General features: G+C 48.2%; 1 protein-coding gene across 3 annotated transcripts in view; it reads left to right on the forward strand.

Moving 5' to 3' along the window:
• LOC126052149 (collagen alpha-1(XXVII) chain-like) overlaps positions 1-21492 on the forward strand; it is a 213607-nt gene that overhangs the window by 163789 nt on the left and 28326 nt on the right. For all 3 annotated transcript variants that reach the window (XM_049832394.1, XM_049832392.1, XM_049832395.1), the window contains 9 exons: positions 1689-1742; positions 2702-2746; positions 2917-2961; positions 3185-3238; positions 4037-4090; positions 6570-6623; positions 8280-8333; positions 9116-9169; positions 10671-10778. In XM_049832394.1, the coding sequence (XP_049688351.1) occupies positions 1689-1742; positions 2702-2746; positions 2917-2961; positions 3185-3238; positions 4037-4090; positions 6570-6623; positions 8280-8333; positions 9116-9169; positions 10671-10778 (522 nt within the window). The remainder of the gene's footprint in view (positions 1-1688; positions 1743-2701; positions 2747-2916; positions 2962-3184; positions 3239-4036; positions 4091-6569; positions 6624-8279; positions 8334-9115; positions 9170-10670; positions 10779-21492) is intronic.

The raw sequence follows: 21492 nt of genomic DNA on the forward strand, positions 1-21492 counted from the left end.
GCCATTACATCAGCAAAGCACCAACCTGTGAAACACCCCATGTGGTTGTGGTGTTCCCATCTGGTGCACAGTCCTTCTCTGTCCATCTGTCCTGGAGACCAGGCTGAGCATTTTTTAGAGCTGTGTCTTACTGGCACGCAATGCAGGCTTTTGGTTATTTAATCTCTGGTACACTCAGCGGCACGGGGTTTTGCCAAGCGCAGTAGAAGTTTTTGCATTATTTTATATTGACAATGTTTGTCTGCTGTAATAACTTGGCTAAGTTTCCTATGCATCTTCTGCTGTTACACTGCCTTTCTTTGTGAGTCTCTCTCTCTTCGCCTGTCATATTGGAGTTGCTTTTCTAACGCATTGGCTCCCTAGCTCTGTTATTACTTTTGGCACTCAGTTTGCATCCCGATTAAGCACATTGGCTCCTGTTTTCTCTATTTCCGCATTGGCCTGCTCTCAGGATTCCGCTTACCACTACATTCTAGCACCACTCTGTGTTTTTATTTATTATTTATATTGCAGTAGCGCCTAGGAGTCCTAACTGAGCTCATGGCCTGATTATGAACATGACATGCGTTAATAGAGTCTCTCGATATGCCCTTTTTTTTACTGTTTTATTTTCCCCAACCGTGGCTCTGTTTATTCTCTGTCAGTGTGACACACTGGTTTCTGGGGTTTGAATGGTGCAGAGGGCTGTGCGTTCAGCTCTTCTGAAATTAGCTTGAAAGCTAGATCACAGCTATCCCTTCTTCCCAGGGCTCTCCTCAGTTAGAACTCTCTGGAAGAACAAGGACACCCCTTCCTCAAGGATGCCCGAGCTGTACCACGAATTGTTCAATTTTAGCTAATCACGTCCAGGATCGCTCACTGTCTGGACTCTTGTACGTGCCTAGAGCATTTGCAGGCGTGTGCGTGTCCCGTACACCTCCCGAGGTTCTCATGCCTGCTGCATGCATGCACACACCCAGGAGCAGATGCCGGGCATAGGACCAGACGTGCCAAAGCAGGCATGGCAGGCTGTGCTCCTCCCAGCATGCATATGCATGAGCACCTGTCTGATCCTTAACAGCAGCCAGTTCTTTAAATAGCAGGTAACTGAAGCTGAAGGCTTGGAGTTCAACTGCCAGCAAATACACCCTGCTCTTTAGGAGCAGTTTGGAGCACAGGACAATTGTGAAGGTACTGTATGGTGGGGGCTCGTGTGCCTCAGTGTATTTTGTAGCTTTATTGCCCTGATTGTGACCATGAGACAGGGTGGTATGCCAAGAGTTAAGGGCAGGGGCAGTTGGCAAAACGGGGTTTCTAGGAAGGAAGAGGTTTGCTATCTATAAAGCTAGAACTGCAACTCTGTGCATCACAAAACTGTTGTCAAGTAACCGGTGTCTGAAATAGGGCTGTTCCTGGTCTGCTCTTCTCCTCCGGCTGTGGTCTGCAGTTGGTAGTTGGTTTAACAGCAATAAAAAGTACCTTGGTGCTGTGTGCTGGTAATGGTGAGAAATGAAGCAACAAAACACAGGAAGGATATTCTGAGTCCTTGGCTGTGAGCTGCTGTGCTCAACCCAACCAGGTATAGGTTGACTTAGCCAGGTCTGATCTCGTGGACTTTCCTGGTGGCCAAAGCTAGGATGACTGCTGTATTTTCCAGTGAGATATATACTCTTTGTTCTTAGTTTTGCCCCTCTTTTGCCTTTTTCCAGGGTGCCAGAGGGCCTGATGGACCAGTAGGCGAGCTGGGGTCACGAGGTGTCAAGGTGAGTGCCAGTGGGTGGCCAGGTTGGCCAAGGCTACTCTTAGCTGTGTTATGAAATGCTCTGGGCAGGACCAAGGTCACATACTTCTCCAGGAACAGGGGATGTTCAATCAGTCCATGAGGATCAACAAGCAGGGATGCTTTCATGCAACCAGAGTAAAATCTGTCCAACATGGGCACCAGGACCCTTGCTGCTTGGGTCTGAGACCCTGAATACAGAGGCAGTCCACAAACATAAAAGGGCCTCTGCTAAAAAATAGAGTCCCTCACAGGAATGGGAGTAGCTTTAACTGGCAGTGAGTGCATTTGACTCCTACATGTGAACGTAGCACTAAAATCAGGGCAATTTAACACAGCTGGTAAAATAAGACCTAAGGGAATACGTACCTGTTCTGATGTAATTCATGTTAATTAGATTAGGACAGGAAAAAACACGGGGCAAGAGATGCCTGGTGCAAAGAGAGCCTGGCAGATACCCTGCCCAAGCAGACCCTCATCCAGGGTAAGCCGGGTTCACGATAGCCTCTGAGATGGGTGCATGAGAGAGTTTCTTCCTTTGGCAACAGTCTGATGTAAGAGCTGGACCCTTGTACTACCGTTGAATGTCATGGACTCCATCTCCTGCACAGCACACATGACCCTGTGAATGCAATTTGAATGGGGAATCTCCCTTATTTCATGCACTGCAAGCAGGGCTGTGCTGAGTCTCCTGAGAATCCCAGCTTCCTCCAAAGCAGTGTTTGCTCAAAAAACCTTAGATTGTGCAGCACATTGCCCACAGTCCCTGCTGGTTGGGGTGTTCCTCAGGACAGGATGCTGGGCACCTGACCTCTCAAAAGCTGCAGGAAACTGGAGGGGATATTTCATGCACAAAAATGTAAGAGTAGATGGGCTGGGGCAGAAGACCATCACCAATAGTTCATGCTCCTGCCAATGTGTCTTTGTCTTTTTGTTTTGCAGGGCCGACCAGGGGAGCCAGGCAAGCTAGGGCCAGATGGGCTGCAGGTATGTCCTCTGTGAGAGCCAGTGCCTGCCAAACCTGACATGGTATCAGTCCCCCATGGGGGTACCCACATGTACACGGTGCCCAGGGAACTGCAGCTTCTTCTGGCCAAAGCACCTCAGCTGTCTCAGCACGTTCCCAGCTGCTAATTGCTCCAACTGTGTGTTCACAGGGGAAGATGGGTGAGACTGGGGAGACAGGAGCACGTGGCTTCCCAGTAAGTGTCCATCCCTTGTCCTTCCTTTCATAACCTCGGTTTCACTCAAGTCCGTAAGTTTTGAGCCCTGGTCCAGGAGGAAGAATTTGGACAGTGTCTCACACTTATGGGGCCATCTCTCCACTCCTTTTACTGTAGCATTTCTGCGATGCATGTTACTGCTGAGAGGCATGAAGGATTGCTATGGGGTTGGAGCTGACCTTGGTGGTGTTAATTTTTCTAGGGTATTCAAGGACCTTCTGGACCTCCAGGAGCAAAAGGGGCTCCAGGCGACCCGGCAAGTGTCTTATCACTCTCTCTTCATCTGTCCTTCCTTGCACACACAAATGCTTCATTTCTTTCTCTGTCTCTTCCCCACCACTTATTCCCTTTCCCAGCTTCTCTCTCCTTGCCAGCTCTAGCATGGTCAGAGATGTGAAAGACTTGGCTAGAGTCCTGGGAGGCATGAGGAAAGACAATGTCAGACCTCTGGAAAGCAAAAAGGGGCTGTGGATCAACCAGGGAGAGTGTAGATACAGCCTGGGCTGGATTTCCAAAGGGAAGGGAGAAAAGAAGGGCAAGGTTGGGTCTGGGACAGGGCCAGATGTAACAGGAGGAGTTGGCCTGGATTGGTAGGTAGAGCGGAAGGGGGACCACAAGGGAGGCTGATGGTGTCAGAACTGAGCCCACAGCTTTGGGGGAGGCACTGGGAGATGACAGGTGAAGACACAGACCTCAAGGAGGGCAAAGAGGACCACCGAAGCAGGAAGAGGAGTCATCTCCTCTTCTCTGTGTCTATGGGGACTGACCTGGACTGTGAAGGGAGAGGATAAACCAAGCATTTTCAGGTTGCCAAATGCAGTTGTTTTAGGTGGGAGCCAGAAAGATGAAGGGCTTTCTGAGCTGTTGTTTGCCTGTTAAGGTGCCTCAGCACACCCATCGCTGGCCTCTTCATCTCACTGGCAATCTCTTGCATGCTGCGTAGCTCCACTGTGATGTGGGAGGGAACTGGTGTTTTATGTTACAGGCCATGGAAGCGATGGCCCTTCAGAAATGAAAACAGCTGTATGAGAAGAGCCTTGTGTCTCTATTTCAGGGTCCACAAGGACCACAGGGGCCACCTGGGCCTTTGGGAGAAATCGGGCATAAGGTAGGTCTAATCTTTACTCCTAATTCTTTTCCCCTTGCATTGAGAGTAGCAGGACTGAGGGAGGAGTATATGTGCAGAGGTGCATCCTTCCACACCTGGGGACACATGCGGAAGGATTTCCCTCAAGTCTGAAAGTCAACTTCCAAAGTAAACCGTGAAAATCAGAAATTTGAGCATCATTTCTATCACAGCCCGTAGACACTGAGTTAGTAGATGTGCAGACCCATCTTCATACCAAGAGAAACATTTAAAAGCTGACCACACTGACAAGCATGTCACAGGCATGACTCTACGACTTTACCAGGGACCACCTTTCTGCACCAAATACAGTAACAATTCAAACTGAAAACCCGTCTTTTCTTTCCCCCTTACTGGTGCTGTTGCTGACAAGACACAGTTTTGTCAGCCCACCTGGATTGCTGCTGCAGTCCCATCGCAAGCTGCTGCAGCCAGTGGAAGAAGCTCAGAGAAAATGCCTTTGCTGCTGACTGTGCTTTTGGGTTGCCGTTGCCATGAAGCAGTGGCACAAACACACCGTAACCAAAGCAGCAACAGCTGCCAAACAGTGCCCCGATGGAGTGCAGGAGATGCCTCCATGGTTTTCCCCTAACTTCTATGCAGTCTTGGCTTGATTTCACTCCTCTTGAAGTATTATAGTCTTGGCTGCTTATACCAGATGTGCCAGTTCCCCTTGGGTAGCTACTTTCCATAGATCCCGAGCTGTAATATAGACATGATGTTTCACTCAGTTGTGAAAACAGCAGTGAAGGTGGCTTTTAATGCAGTCTACTGCAAAGTGTATGAGTCATGAAAGTTTCCATTCTCATGGCTGCTAGACTGGATGGAGAGAGCTCTCAGCGTGGTAAACCACACTGGGGAGCTGGAAAGCTGCTACCGAGCCACTCTGGATGTTGCCAACCAAGAAAGGACAGAGCTTTATTCAAATCTGTGACTCTTCCAGGAGCCTTTCTCTGCACTGGCACCTCTGGAGAAACCAAAGCAGGATTTTTGCTTTTATTGGAGCTTGATTTTTCTCATTGCGTGACTTGACCATTTGTTCATAAACCCAACACACACCCTGCTGCCTCTGCTGCTTGAATCCATTTCAGCAAGCCAGGAACTGGCTTTATTCCCTGGGTAGCAGAGTGCACCCTTGACTATGTGCTCTTTTTTCTTCTATTCCCAACTGTAAAGAGAAGGGAGATTGTTGTCCAGAAAGCAAATACCATAAGTAAATAAACCACTCAAATCCTTTAAAGACAAGCTTTGCTGTCCCATCTTTGGGCTTGTTTTACAGATTCTCATTCCCCATGCTTCCCAGAGGTAGTAAAAAATGTACAAAGATTAAAGCTCCCCGTTGATCTTGGTACTGAAGACAGCTAATGAACATGACCCCTCTATTGCAAGGCTGCACATGGCAGCTGGACACTGAGTAAGAACAGTTTGCAAGGTCATTCTCTCATCTTCTGTCTTTCCATCTTACTTCCCATAGTTTTACAGGTCAGGCACTCATTTTTGGCACTCTGAGGGACGCCAAGACCCTCTACCAGGGTCTATGCTCAGATAGATAGGGCCATGTTATCTCATCTGCCAACTGCTTTCTTTCACTTAATACAGCCTGGCAACAGCCTGGGGCCATGGATTTCTGGCCTGAGCCCAGTCATTGACATTAGGATGTTTGCTGGCCCATTACAGCCAGAGAAAGTGGGTGATGGATGTCAAAGCTAATCTGGCCAAAGTTTGTGCTGGAGGGTTTGGTCTAACCTTGCTGTTCTTGGCTCCCTTAGCTGTCCCAGAGCTGGCCACACCATTGTGCCCCTGCCTCTCCGGGACCGTGGGGCCGATGGCTCGCCCGAAGCTGTGTCATCTGGGGCAGCTGCTCCTGCAAAGGCAGGGCAATTCAATGTGCCTGCAAACCCCGAGGCTGTGTTAATGCTTAACCCTAACCGAAACGAAACTGGTGGTGTGGAGAATGTGCTCACATCAGAGCTAACGGAGAAGTGGGGTTGCAGGAAGCGGTGAGGAGGGAGCAAGAGCACAGCTGAGCATTTTTGTTATCCACTGTATCAGCCAACCTGCTGGATCCCTGTGAAGGGTTTTCAAGTCTCATTCTGGACCTTTTCCCTTCTTTCCCAGCTAGTCCCAGTGCTGCTCCCCAGCATGGTTACTAACCTCAGAAAGCAGAGGGACTGGAAGGAGTTAGAGAGAGGTGCTTGGCAGAGGAGGCTGGGGAGCTACCACAGGGCTGGGGAGAGAGGAGGAGTGAGGGATGAGCAAAGCCCTCCCAGGAACCAGGCATGAGGGGGTACTGGGCCTCTTTGATGCTGCGTACCCTGAGCCAACTCTGGGGAAGTAATTGCATTGCAACCAGGGCTCTGCTGTCCCAGGAGGGCTCTGCTAAAGGAATTATGTCTTTGATCTTGCTTTCTACTTCGTTACAATGGGGTTTTTCTTTTTTTACTTTTTTCTTTTTTTCCAGGGACCGCCTGGCTCAATGGGACAACCTGGCCTCGCAGGTGAACCTGGCATGAAGGTAAGAAAAAGTCGTAGTGCAATTTCTCTGTCAGACTGGAGAGATAATAGTAACTTCTGTTCCTGCAGGACTGAGTAACATTGCAGGTTCACCCTCCAGCAGCCAAAGCAGACAGCGTATTCAACAAAAGATAAAAGTTTAAAAAATAAAATCAGGTTAACTTTAAGCCCTTGCTTACAAATTCTGAGCACCATCCTGAGGGGGAGGCTGTCAGTGCTGGGGAGAAGCACCATCCCAGGGATCTTGTGCCTCAAGAGCTGTGAAGGGCCTTGGAAATGAAGCTCGCCTCTTTTGCAGATCCAAAATCTGAGTGGAGAGGGGAGTCCTCAAGACCCAGAGATCCAGACAGCTTCTGATTTGAAACAAGAAGAGTCTTAGGAAGGTCCCAAGCTTAAAAATACCCTCATACAAGGTCCTGCCACAGTTTGCAAGCCTCAGCTTTGTGGGGACTGAACTCCTCTAATGGTTATGGGGGAAGGGTGCCCTGCTCCAGAGCCATGAATGCACCTTCTTGTCCACGTGGAAAGGCCTATAAAAACCATCTCTTTGTTTGAATAAGATCCCTGTGCTGAGCAGCTCAGAAGGGTTTTTATTTTATCCTGACCCCCTTTCCGCTTGGTTTGAAGGTTCACTCCTGTGTGCAGAACTTTGAACAGACTCTATGTGGGGATTAAATGCAATTTCCTCCTTGCTGTTCTTCACTCCCTACCCCCAGCCCCATCCTTTGCCATGTTTTCCTTGGCAAATCTTCTGACACTTCACTGGAGCTACCGTGTCTTTGGCATCCTGATACTGCACAAGTGTTTCAGCTCCTGTGCTCCTGGCTGCCCTTCTCAGGAACAGGACAGGATGATTTGCACAAACACCCCTTTACCCGCCATGAATGCAGCATGTCCTTGCTGGGGAGTCAGGGAGCGAGAGTCCCGTGCTGCTCCTTCTCCTAAGCTGGGAGGTTCTGGGACAGGCTGGGCTTGTTCTGGGCAGTTATCGCTTGCAGACCAGCTTGCTGCGGGACAAGATGTATGGATAGGTGAAACCTTTTCCCCTTATGCTTATGGATTTCCTGAGCTCTCTCCCTTGCAAAGTGGTTAGCTTGGATGGGCACACATGCAAGGTAGCTGCCCTATGGCCATTGTACCCCCACTGTTAAATTGCAACCTCACAGCCTGTTGCCAAGATCCATTTGTTTGCCAGCTCCAACACCTTCAGTTCACTCATTTTGGTGCCATCAAAGACTGAGGTTCTTCTCCACCCTCCTCAGTCATGCTGAGGCTCAAAGAGCTGCTGGCTTTCTTCTCCCTCACTCTGGTTGTGTCTGCTGCAATGCTGCATTGCACCCAGCATTGCTGCTTTTCTGCCAAAGGGCCATGCTGAGGGAATATTTTCTGGCTTTGCAGCTGTAGGCAGCACAAACTACTCCTCGACCCCTGTCCTGTCGAGCATCATTGCAACAGAGCCTGTGAGGTATGTGCTGGCCCAACATGAGCAGAGGCGCCGGTGATGCCAACCTGTCCTTTGGACCCCCTTGCAAAGTGAAGGTGTTTGTGTAGGAGAAGGAAAGAAAAAGTCAAAATGAGGGGTGCAATGGGAAGTGCTTCATGCTCACTCACCACCAGTAAACAGCTTGTCTCCATGTCTGTGGTTCCTTCTTTTTAGGGTGATCCTGGCCAGTTGGGAGTCCCTGGAGAGCAAGGCCTTGTTGGCCAAAGAGTGAGTATGGTCAGCTTCTGGTAGGGCTTCTGTGCCTTATCCATTCCTCAGAGGCTCTGTTCCCTGTTCACCCACAGCCTGGGCAAAGTAACCCTGCTCTGGGCATCCCATTATCCTTATGGCCCTTGTTTCTTCTGCGGGTGGTGGAAACACCTTCCTTGCAGAGCCTGTCAGCTTGAGCTCACCAGCCTACATGAGCCTCTCCAAATGCTACAGTGCCGCTTTGCAAAGTGCTGTGACAACCTCGCGTATGAAAGGGGCAGTGTGGGAACAGACCCGTCCTGTTCACTGGGAGGGTGCAGTCTGCACTGGGCAGGGAAACGCTGGAGCAGAAGGCGGGCATTAAGCAGGGAAACACTGGCTACACTATCCACACATGGGAGAGAGCCAGGGACGGGATGAATGCACAGATTGAAGCTGGTAGTGGCTCTTGTCCCCTCAGGACTAAGGTCAGTTGTTGGAGCAGGATGGGGAAGCCCCGGGTTAAATGAATACAGACTGAGCCCACTTTTCAACACAGGAAAGGAGGTCTTCCTGCAGGCCAGCAGCGGGACCTGTGGAGGAGAAACTATGGCTCAGAGTAAAGCAAGAGGTTGAATTCATGCTTTTTCTCCAGGAAAAGCTTGTTCAGCATTTGGGTATGAGATAGGACACATGTCAAAGTTCAGGGCTGGGCTCCTGTCACTGCAGCCCGGCTCACTGCCACAAGTCAGCTGCAGAAAGCATGGGAAAAAAGCATGTTTAGGCACAGCTTTTATGGTGCTTGCTTTTGTGTGTTGCAGGGAGAATCAGGGCTGGAAGGAGACAGTGGGCCACCCGGGCCAGATGGTGTCAAGGTAAACCTCACTCTCATGGCACATTTTGGGTCTCACACACATCTCTGTGCACTCAGGCTCCCGTAACTCCCAGGGCCAGGTTGAAGCGAAGGGGGTTACTGGGTCCTCTGTGCAATAAGCCTCTGCCCTACTCCCTCTAAGGATTTTTTTTCTGCAAGCACACATAACGGACTCCTCCTGTTTCACTCCTCTGCCCACATTTTTGGCATCCGATCAGACCTCCAAAAAGGTCAAGTTCTTCAAAATCTAGTTTCCAACAATTTGTCTTTTTATTTGAGTCTTTACAGATTAAATTTCCAACTAATCAGGAATTCCTGGGCCTGGCAGGGGAAATCAAGAATTGTCCATCATTCTCGCCTGCACCACTGACCAGAACATTGTTTGCAAGTAAAGAAACCAGATCCCATTCCTCTTGGCAAAGCCCCAGGTGCTCTCTCAGGGCTTGCACTGCACTCTGTATCTAGCTGCTGTGAGTTTGCTACCTTGCCTTTGGAACAGGACTGATTTCTGTCCCTGCACAGCTAGCCCTTCCAAACAGGCCAACAGTTTTGTTCCATGGAAAGAAAAAACAGCTGGTCCCACAACAATGCAGTTTATTGCTTCGTTCTAGTTAAACTATTTGCCATGTGTCTCTACTTCTGCTTATCTCTGAATGTTGTACCAAAAGACTCTTCCTTAAAGACAGCCAAGACTTCTGTATTCTCTTGCCACCACTAACTGTCCCCAAGAGCCCTTGAACCAAACCAGATCTTTCCAACCTGAATGTGTCTCTGGACAGTAGAAGAGCTGCTGCTCACTGCAGGAGCATTTGTTTAACCAGAAGAGAGGCTGCTGTGCTCTCACTAACGCAGGTGCATGTGGAAAATGACTCTGTCAAGGCTGGTTGGTTGCACAAGTGTGGGTGCTGCTGTCAGTACAGAATTGGCCTTTTTGATTGTCTCCATAAAATTTTGTGCTATCAAGTATACGAACAGTGATTTGACATGATATCTACTGCTCGGACCACAAATCCTTCACAGGGCAAGATGACACTGTTTTGCAGAGTGTTTATTTGAGCCCCGGGCTGATTCCTGTTTGGCAGCAAGAGCCAAGTGGCTGCTCCAGACAAACCTGTCCCATGAAAAAACTTTCAGCATCCTGAGCTAAGGGCTTCTGGGTGAGGCAAGTGAGGCTTTCAGATCTTGTCTGCCTGTCTCATTCACGTGGGAGGTTCAGGCCTTACTGCAGGAGAAGCAAAGAGGTTCAGATTACCCTGTGTAATGGGGGAGTTCCTTCTCCTCCAGCCAAGAGACTTTAAAAAAAAGAAACCTGGTTTTGCTCATTTTGTTAAATGTCAAGTGTATTATGACTCATGCTCATTCATCCTTTTGCTTGCAGGCTCTCTTCCTCTCAGACTCCTGAAATATTAATTACGTGGTGGGGTTTTTCCTTGCAAGAGCCATGTACAGTGGCCCATGTTTTGTGTGGGTATGAAAAGCTCCCACCCTCCTCTCTTCCACAGGGAGACAAAGGAGAGCAAGGCCTGGAAGGAGAGAAAGGAGAAAAAGGCAACGAAGGACTGAAGGGAAAAGAAGGGCCTCCTGGCTATCCCGGCATCACAGGTGTCCGAGTGAGTCTGCGAAACCAGCCCGCTCGCCCCCGTAGCCGATCCGTGGATTTCCTGTAGCAATTAGCTCTCTCCTTCCCGAGCTGCACGGGCAGCCCTGTGTGTATCTCAGATCTCCAGGGTACGCGTATTGGCCCAACACAACTCCTGCATTCTCCATAGGGCCACCTGCACTCTGGTTTCCAAATTAGCAGTTGCACCTTGCCTAAAAAGCATCAGCAGAGTGCTGCGTGCTCTTGTCTAAATCCTTGCGTGCAAGACGACTTTAACCTTCCTGATAGCTGCAGCGTGAGCGCAGAGGTGCAGCACATGCTGCCCAGCTCAGGCATCAGCGCGCAGCTGGCACACGCTGAGCTCTGGGCCGCAGAAGGCAAACCAGCTCGTCTGAAGAGATGAGATCCTTTTGCAGTATGAGGGCAAAAGAAAGTTTGCAGTCTTGTGTCTGGGAGGCTGGATTGCATTTAAACCCTAGTAAGAAATAAATAGGCTTTTTCCTTTTTTCCGTTTTTTTCCTTTTTTCTTTTCCTTTTTTTCTTTTTTTCTTTTTCCTTTATTTTGACAAGGGCAATAATACCTGTAGAGATTAATACTACTGTAACAGAGCATGCCATGTTGCAGCAAAACACCTGGGGCCAGATTGAGAGGGGGATACAGGCAGTGAACCAGGACACTGCTTAGGGCAGGAGGTCATCTGAGATGTGACTTGTTGCACATGTTGTTGTAAAGTATGTTATTTTTTCAAAAACTTACATCCAAGAGATGGTAGAGATGGTTTGGTCTTTCAATCAGGATACACACTTGAGATGTGGATCACTTCTCTGGTCTGCCATAGGCTTTGGGACACTGTGCCTCTCTACTGCATCTGTAAAATGGACCGCCTTGCAGGGCATTAGAGAGGGATGTATAGTGGACTGCGAGGAGCTGAGTTTCCCCTGGCTGCCACAGCTGGCCTTGGCCTGGAGTTTGGCAATGGCCACCTTTTGCCTTCTCCCACTTCTGCTTGATAATTACTTGCTTACTTCTGGTTTTCCTTTCTAAGGTTTCCCGCTTAAATATAGAAAACAAATAGAAGAAATTAGGAGAAAATTATTCCTGAATCCTCAATGAATATCCTAGGCATGTCTGGTTTGCTTGGAGGTCTGATCTTAGTGCCATATAAAGAAAAAATGCAATTCTGGCTCCGAGATGAGAGCTGCAGGGCCAGAGGAGTCAGGCAGGGTCTGGCCCAGGGCTTGTTCGGTGGTGCCAGATGAAGGATGGCTCTGCCCACCGCCCCAGTGGGCTGCTCTGCAGGCCAAGTCAGGCCCTTCTGCTTGAAATGGGGAGTTTATCAGCTTGATGACATGATTTATTTATTGTAATTATTGTTGTGGATCAAAGTTGTCAGAAGTGTGGATTTGCAAGGCTCTTTCTGCAAAGCAATAGCCCAGTCGAGTCAGATGCAGCCAGCCTGAGTGGAGCAGCCATGCTCGCCTGTAGCACAAGTCTTATTCCTCGTACAGCCAGAGAACACACCAGCTCCCACCCCACATGTCTCCAGGAGGCATACAGGTAGCCCCGGCATGTCAGAAGGAATGAGTAGCCCATGTTTGACCAAGTTTGATGGCAGCTCTGAAATCCCTGCCCAGGATGGGTGGGAGGCAGCAGGGCAGGCAGGTACCTCTGAGCACTAGGTGGATGCTCAATGTTGAAGCATGTTATTTTTCCCTTTGGTGATGTTGTGGCTGGCTAAAAAGAGGGCAGGGAGAAGGGTGTGAGGGAATGGAAGCAGCAAAGGGGCTGGATTTATGTTATTTTTGGGCTGAGGTTGGGATTTGAGCATTGACTCGACTAGAAAGTGGAAACATTGGCTTAATACTGCGGTGCAGCACCATAAATGTGCAGAAAAAGGTTGCAGTCCTGCCCCAAATAAGGCCACCCTTGGCCACAGCCCCCTGTACCCCCGGGGAGCTCTTTGCAGGATTGGGACCGCACCACGAGTGAAGGGTGGTCCCCAGCATCCCAGCTCCCTCCCAGCTGCAGGCTGGCATGGCTGGACAGCCACCCTCAGTGCCCAGCCCTCCATGTGCTGTACTTCTGGCTGGTTCACATGTTTATATTCTGCATGTTTTAAGAACCAATAAAAATACTAAAATCATGCAAAAGCCATATTAAGTTATAGAGTATAACTCTATATTCTCTCAGACTCCATCCCTGCTGTTTGCCAGCATGTCCCTGGGAACATGATGCCGTTTTCTGTTTTATTATTAAAAAAAAAAGAGTCAATAGAGCCAAGATTCCTGCTCATAATCACTCCCTTTTGTTTTTTTTACTGCAGAGTGCTCTATTTCCATCTACTATTTTAACATGTTTCTTTGTATATCCTTACGTCTAAACTCAAGCAGACTTTCAGAGACCCACATAGGCTCCAGATAGCACTGCTTCCCCTGCCAAACGCCTGGCCATTACCTAATATATAGGCTGGTGTTCCTGTACTTACTGAGGTAATTTAAAGATGGAGGTCCTCTGACAGAAGTACGAATAATTTGTCTTTTCCCATTTTTTCTTTGAGACTTTTATCGTACCTTCCATGCAGAAAAGGTACCAGCATTAGTGGGACCTTCCTTAGATTTCTGCCAAGATAAAGTTTACAGCTCAGAGATGCAAAGCGCTGGACATAACTTCAAGCCCCTCCTTTTCAACTGAGGATTGGAAGCTGGAATATCAAGTCAACCCATCCTCTGCAAGACATGCCTCAAAAGCCCCTACAGCCACAGCCCAGCAAAACTGTGTACAACGGACAAAGGTTTTTAAGGCTGCTGGGCAAAGAGAACAAAAAAATCTTAGGGAAAAATCCTGCAGATATTCACCCAAGGGCAAATACCAAGGTTGAACGGTGACAAACTCCTGTCCAGGATTTGTAAGGTGGCATGGAAATAATGGCTTGGGGAAGGTGTGGAGGCACTTGCGTTGCAGGGAGGAGGCATGTTTGGTTTGGGTGTGCTGCAGATACTGTGTGTTTACACATTACACATGTTGCATATGGTTTTAATACATCTGATGTGATAGTGTTATGCTGTCCAATACTCAGTTTAGATGGTTTTAAAGAGAACTTCATCTTTAGCTATTGCATCTTCATTTGGTCTCTCCTGGCGTGACACACAGAGGTCCTTACATCCGTGCTTCACTGCATTGCTGCCTGGATCCACTGACTTTTTCCTGGGCTAGAGATGTTTGCTGCTGCTCCAATATTGTTGGGATATCCTGCTCAGCTACAAAGGGGACAGGGGAGATGTTGATGCTTCTATGCCATTAGTGGGAGAGATACACACACACAAGGATCTCTGTAGTTACCTGTGCCAACAAACTCACCTCCATCTGGGAGTGTGTAGCTCTTCTTCTGCTTCTGGAAGAGATTCACATTATCTTGAGGAAGCTGATACCCATCTGCAGTTGTGGACATAGAGATAAGCTTCTCCTACACTTTGACTTGGCCCTGTGTTGCCTTCTGCCTCAGTACTAAAGGGGACCCACACAGCCATGGCCTCCACGAACAGCAACAGCCTCTGGAAAAACCCTTTTCATCACAAATCCCTGCAGCTACACCACTTCTTGAAGATTTTTCCTTAACACCAAGGACATGTTTAGTCTTAATCTTTATTTTGCTTATGTCTAAAGGAACATGATGCTTCAGTATCAAGTGTCCTTTTGACAGATGTAGGAAATGAGGCACCTGATTGCTCTGAAATGATCTGCCTTTATTGCTGGTACATTTTCAGCCCATTTTACACATACTGGCCTGGGGCAAAGGCCTGGTGCTGGCAGCACCTTGTGTAGCCGCAGAGCAGGTAGAAGCTGGGGAACTTGGCAGGGCACGTACAAGCTTGCACACCATGTGGCGATGGGCCAGCGCAAGGGATGGAAAGAGGTTAGCAGTTCTTCAGTCTGCACAGTCGTAGAGCTCCCTGGGAAATGGCAGATGAAGAGATGTGCTGGAGCACCTTCATAGGTGCTAAAGCTGGAGGAAGCATAAACTGTCTGGGCTGCCTTTCTGGGTCGTGCAGAAGAGAGACGTTCACCCAGCGATCGACTCCTACAGCAGGGACACGTCTGGCTTTACTGAGCAAGGTTTCATTTTCCAGAAAGCCATCCCGATGCTGATAAAACATTACCGACTGAGCACAACCAAACTTCCCTCAGTGCTCAAGAAACATTTTTCAAAGATCATTAGCTTTTACTTGGCTCAGCCATTTCCAGTATTAACATATCTGAAAACCGGTTTCCACTGTGATTTTAAATCTCAAACAAAAGAAGCAGGGAGGCCCCAGCCGAGTCTCCAGGGGTAATTTGTACATGTTTCAAAGCCAGTGGATTTCAGCAAACAAACCTGGCAACTGAGATGGTCCATGAGTCTCACAGCTGTGGCTGGCAGGACTTGAGGCAGCTGGAGCTGAGATACACGAGTATCCCCTATCATTTGGTCACTTTGTCCAAGTTCACACTGCTCCGTTCAATTCCAGTTCCTGCTCAGCAGAGGGATGGGCCAGTTGTCCCTCTGGTCATAAGAGAGAAGTCAGAGCACCTGAAACATTAACACACAGCTGAGTGCAAGATACACTTCAGATTTCAAAAATCATATCAGAGACGTGCACCTTTCCCAAGCACCTTTCCCGATGATATGACTCACATATCATCTCCTCCCAGTGGTTTCCATCTTCTTCTAATACAAGCACGTTGCCTTCACTTGATCTTGACTCTCTTCTGGACTTGGCCATTTGACCTCTGGTTGGCTCATTCGAGCAGCAGAGAGCTGAAAATCTCTTCCCTTGCAGAGCACCAGGGACTGTTTGGGCATCTCCATTCAGAGAAACTGGCTGGAGGTGCAGTTCCTGGGGTCAACAGTGTGAGGAGCAGGAGCAGGAGTTGCCCGCTAGAGATCCAGACTTTATGGGCAAGGCAGGACAAGGACATGTCTCCACAGTTTGTGGGGAGACTGGAAGATACAATGGCTGGTTGAACCCTGGCAAGGCATCCATCAGCAGCGCAGATGTCATGGTGCAGTTTGCCAAAATAAAAAGATAATTTATCTGCCAACCTGTAAGTGTATGAGGGGATAGTGCCACGGAGCCTGAAATACCCAAAGAACATTGTTAGAGAGTAATGTGCATTTACAAAGGATCTGGCTGCCAGGCAATCCTGCTCTTCACAACAGAGGATGATAAGAGCCAAAGGCAACCAGCAACCTGGTCACGGGCAAGTGGTCCCTGAGAGCAGCCCCCCCAAAAGTGCTCCTCTGCACTGCTTCTCCTCTCCACCTACAGAAAATACGGCATTTCAGCCCTTCCCTTGGAGGACAACCGATCCACCGGTGGCTGTGCAAAAGGCCCAAGCCAGTTGGCAGGAGGGAGGTAGTGGGTTTCCAGCTGCACTCCGTAGCTGTGCACTGTGGTTTTCGTAATGTGCTGGTTGTCATACAAGGCAGACATCTGATAGCAAGGTTTTTACAGTTCCAGGAAAGCAATTGGAGAGCCTATAGGTAATGAAATACAACATGCTCTGAAACAAGAAAATCCCTCGTTGTTCAGCAAAACTGGGAGCCGAGTTCTTTTCTTTTTCCACTTCCTTTTTAACCTGAAATCCTATCTGCGGTGTCATTCAAGCCACGTCAGGACTCGGAGAGCTTTGAGCCAGATGCTCCAATGGTATAAATCGCCATAAAAATTACATCAGAGAAGATCTGGCTGCATGTGCCAGCCCTGCTGCGTGGTGCAGATGTGCACCAGCAGACCAAAAGAGCTCTAAGGGCTGGTAAATCCTTTTGCTGTGACGTGACAAGGTCCAAAGGCCTTTCGTTTGCTCTCCAAGAGGGTAGAGTGACAGAGCTGGGCTGGAGTGGAGATCTGAGAAGGTTCTTTGAGGGAACTCACAGTGCTTTGAAAAGGATAAAGCCACTATCCAACCCAGTCCAGAGCGCTGGGTGAACTCATGGCTCTTGGCTCCAGTGCTATGGTCTTAGCCACATCGTTCCCCAGAGCAGCAGCAACAGGCAGCATTGGATGGTGTCCTGAGGACAGCATCCTTCCCATTGTGTTCTTGTTTGTCCATCATCTACAGGCTACAATCCTGAACTGGAAGGAGGACTTGCTGGCCAGGATGGACCTTCGGCTCTGAGCTAGCAGAGTCGCTCCAGAAATGGGATGCTGTGGTCACAGCTGAGATGGGGCTGCTTTCTGGGCTCTGTAATGCCAGGGTAGAGCAGGAGCTCATTCTCATCCGACACACTGCTCTATTACAAATTTGTCCAAACATCACTTACAGCAGAATTTGTCCCAGAGTGGTTTTTTGCTCTTTGTTCTTTTCTGTTTCCTGCCACTGAAAACATGATTCAAAGATTTTCTGCAACAAAGCGCCTTGCTCCGCTGTCGCTGAATCCAGCCATTCACTCTGAACTCATGAGCTCAGCGACAGCTGGCAACGCCACATCAGTTACATGGCATTCAGCTCCCTGAAAACACTGAGGCTGCCGAAGGACAATCCTGGAGTCACTTCTGGTTTTAATCTCTGCTCTCTGTAGAGGAATCTATGCTTTTTTTGATAATGTGCTGAGCTGTTGTTTTCTGGAAAAGCTGTTTTTCATGCCCTGGTCTACAGGCTGTCTGTGGAGCTCTTACTTGAAAGAAGTTTCTTAAACTCCCTCAGCTGGAAGGTGTGGGGTTACCCTCTGACTGAGCAGTGGAAGGAATGGAGAATACTGGTCTTGGTGTGCAGGGGAGGGCTGTGACAGCCCCAGCAGTGTGTCAGTGCTAACAGCAAGCTCCTCACACCCTTAATGTAGGAAATGAGTGTTGTTACTCTTGCCCTTGAATAACACGTTAGCAGTAGATGCACAAAGTAGTGAAGTGGCTTGCCCGGGGTTATGCAGGAGGTCGGTCGCTGGCAGAGGCAGAGGGGGTCTGGGAGCTCCCCAGCCCCACTCCTGTGCCCTCTGCCGTGGCTCAGTACACGCTGTATTGGCCCACGGGCCAGACACATCTCAGTAGATGTCTCCTGGGACAGCTGTGCTTGTCAAAGGGCAGGGACCCTTTGCTGCAGAGCTGAATGTCTCCTGGGCTTGTGCATGATCCATGTCCCAAGCTACAGCTACCCATTCCGCACGGGAGGAGGGGACACAACAGAACATCCTTTTCGTGCCCTACAGCCTCTCCTTTCCAGTAGCTGCTACATCAGCAGGGCCAGTTCCTATACTGGAGTCCAGTTTCTATAGCTGAAGGTGCTTGCACTTGGCCATGGCGTGTCATTGTGTAACAGCCTTGGAGTATCATTATTCGTATGGACCAATATCCAGCAAAGCTATAAGCAGGTATTTGCCTTGCATCAAAAATCAAAGGCAAATTAAGTTGCTCAGGAATGTAGTCAAACGTGCTTAAACTCTTTGCTTTGAATAGGGCGAGAGCAAGGGTCAGGGCAAGTGCCTCTCTGCATAGCTGCAGTCCACAAGTCTCTCTCCTTCCCCTTCTAGAAGCAATGTTGTTATTCCTGGCCAACTCTGCCCTTAGCTGCAATCAGCTTCTCCTTCTTTTGCTTTAATAATCAGTGCATTGCTGATAGCCCTAGGTTCAGCCTCTTCTGTGGAAGTCTAAACATCCCATTTTATGAAGAGGTACGTGCTGGGGTTTGTTGTTTGGGAGATTTTACTGGGGGGGGGGGGGGTCCCCCTTGTCTGCTATTCTGGTATCTGTGACTCAGCCCACCAAATCCATTGAAACCTTTGGAGTGGACCAGGGTTGCCTGTGAGCCCTGCGAATCCTGCAGGGAAACACAGAGCTCTCCCAATTCCCGGGGAAGAGCTGCTTGCAGCAACCGAGGTTGCTCTCCTGCAGCTGAGGGGCCGTTCACCCTTGCAGTGAGTCAGCCAGCTCTGCCTGGTCTCTCTGCTGCTTGGGAAGGCAGGCTGATCCCAGCTGGTCTTTGTTTAGAGTTAATAGGAGTCGAAATGAGCCAGAATTTGAAATAAATCCCATTGACTTGGCATGGTTTCTTTCCTGACTCAGACGAAGGAGACGCACTTTTTGGGCAGTTACTCCAAGATTCCCCTCCTTATTGCAAGAGAGGATTTCATTCCCCTCCTCTTCCACAACCCCAGGGCATCTGTGTCCTTCAAAAGGAAGATATTAACCCTTGGTATTTGGGGGAGGAAAAAAAGAGCACAAGTAGTGCTCATTAGTGTAAATTGGATTTATACTGCCCAAATGCTCTGTCTTCCCAGCTGTCAGCTTCCAACACACGGTAATTCTTTGGAGCATTTTGGTGTCATCGCGTATGAAAGCTTCGCAGCTCAGTGGGGATGAGGGCTTGCGCTTTTCCTGCACTTCCCACCCACTCATCAAGCCTTCTGGTGGCACTTTTGTCTCCTGTGCTTCCTTAGAGATGAGAAAATAGAAGCAAAGAGGGGGAAAAAAGGGATTTTCTCAGAAACAAAAAATTAATGGCAGTTCAGGGCTATCAGACCAAACGACACCACACCGGCTCAGAGTACACAGCACTGCTCTGTACATGATTCTCTTTGCTGCCTTACACTGTGACTGCTTAGAAAAAAACAAGTTAAATAGACCTCCTTATCCACAAAAACAGAAGTGGCTTATTTCAGAACAACATCTGCATGCAGATAAAAATTTGCACTAAAGCAGAGAGTTTGGGATACAAGATTTTGGTTTGGATTCCACATTTTAAGCTGAGGAATTCAGTTGAAAGGGAAGTCATAGAGATGCTAGCTGTAGTCTTTCCATCTGAGATCTTTTTATAGGATTTCCCCATCTCACTTTTTCTTTTAACTCAGCCAGCCAGCTCTACCTGCACTCGCCACTCAGGTTTCCACAAGAAGGCCAAGAGCCCATTACTTCCCAGTGATCCCAGTGAAGCCCTCTGAACCTCACAGTACAATCAGGTCTTTCTTCTCAAGAACAGTTGAGTCTTTCTTCTTTCCCCATACTCATTCAGGAGCTGCTGCCCTGTCTCCTCCCCTTCCAAACTACTGCTAGGCAGAGTGATTATGAAATGTGTTTCTTATAAATCCGAAACATTTATGTCTTCAAATGCCCGACCCCAATAATCCCACTAATTTCCTGAGTGCTTGTGAACTGTCTTCCATGGGGGAGGCTTCTCTCGATCAAAGTTTATTAAGTAGAGGTTCTCATATGGAGACGTTGCTGAGTGATAGGAAATGATATGGGGCTTTTTCATTTCCCTTTAAATGAGCTCGCTGGCTGGGCCCTGAACAATATGGGCATGGTCATCCTATGTTTCATGCTTCCTACCTTTATTGCTGCTTTATTTTTTCTGCCCTTTCCACATCCATTGCCTCAAACTATCACTGGGGGTTTTTTCCTGCCACCATTGTCTCTTTCTTTTCTTTAATTAGTCGCTGCATTCTGGTTCTTCTGGTTCTTCTATTTCTTCCTGCTTCATTTTTGGTAGGGAGGAGTAACGTCTGACCTTCACTCAGTGACACCCAAAATAATTTCTAAATATGCTCCTGCTCCGCAACAGTCCTGAGTAATCCTGAACCTGCCTGAGACAGGCTTTGGGAAGCGATCTCGTCAGTACGGTGCCTCATAGAGCGTCCCTCCTGTGCCATGCTGTAAGTCTGCAAGCAAAGCAGAAACATATCTATCCTCTGAAGTGCCAAGAGCTACAGTTCCCCTTGAGTCAAACCAGGACCGTGCGTCACGTCTTGGTAACCATTTCCCTGGATCTAGTGCATGTAGCAGAGCATCACTGAATGTGGGGGAAGTTTGGGTCTGGATTTTAACGCTGTTTGTTGTTTGGCTCCCTTGGGGAATATGTCTCCGCAGTTCATTTGACTTCCTTTTTTTTTTTTCTGGATGTTGTTGTCGTAACATAGATTTCAACTGTTGATGTCTTAAGAATTTAAAGCTGGGCTGTTCATCTGTTTGCTCCTAATAAACGTTACTGCTGTGCCATGCAAGAGAACTGAAATTGCTGCCAAGGCCATCAGCAGCTGAAAGTCTCTTTTTTCCTTAAAAATTAATCAATTTGCATTAGAAAATAAACTATCCAGCCATACTAAAAAAAAACAAAACTTATAAAATTGGGTTCTTACTGTAGCTGGCAATGACATTTTAAATATGCTAGGCCTAAGATGATAATTTTTTTGCTTTCCTTGGACATTTTGGCATACCTGAAGGCATGTGACTTTGTAAAACCACAGCTTTACACTATGCCTGTTCACAAATGCCATCATCTTCTGGAGGTACTGATATGCTTCTGTAGCACAGAGTGCAGTATATAAAGAGAAATCACCATTTAAAAATAATCTCACTCACGGAAGAAGCTTGGAAAGAAGATCTGTTTTCTCAGCAAGCCAGTAACCCAAAGCATACAACAAAATGTTTACAAACCCCGAGAATAAAAGCATCAAGTGTTTAGTGCCTTGGCACATTAACCAAACTGATTTGAATCCAGCAAAAAGAACTTGGAATTAATTACTTTTATGTATAGGCTTTTGTACATTTTCTGCGTCTCAAGGTTGTCTCTGGTAAAGAGAGTGGGAACCCAAGGAACTTCACGTTGCAGTGGAAGAGGTACCAAAAGATGCTAGATTCCTGATGTACTTTGGAGACCCTGGATGAAGTGAAATGTCACTGAGCTTTATTTTGATCATTCCCCACCACGCCCCCTCTGTTCCAGCCCTGATTTTTCCATCCCTGGACAGATGAGT

Source organism: Accipiter gentilis, chromosome 29 (genome assembly GCF_929443795.1).
Source record: "Accipiter gentilis chromosome 29, bAccGen1.1, whole genome shotgun sequence".
Classification (NCBI taxonomy): domain Eukaryota; kingdom Metazoa; phylum Chordata; class Aves; order Accipitriformes; family Accipitridae; genus Astur; species Astur gentilis.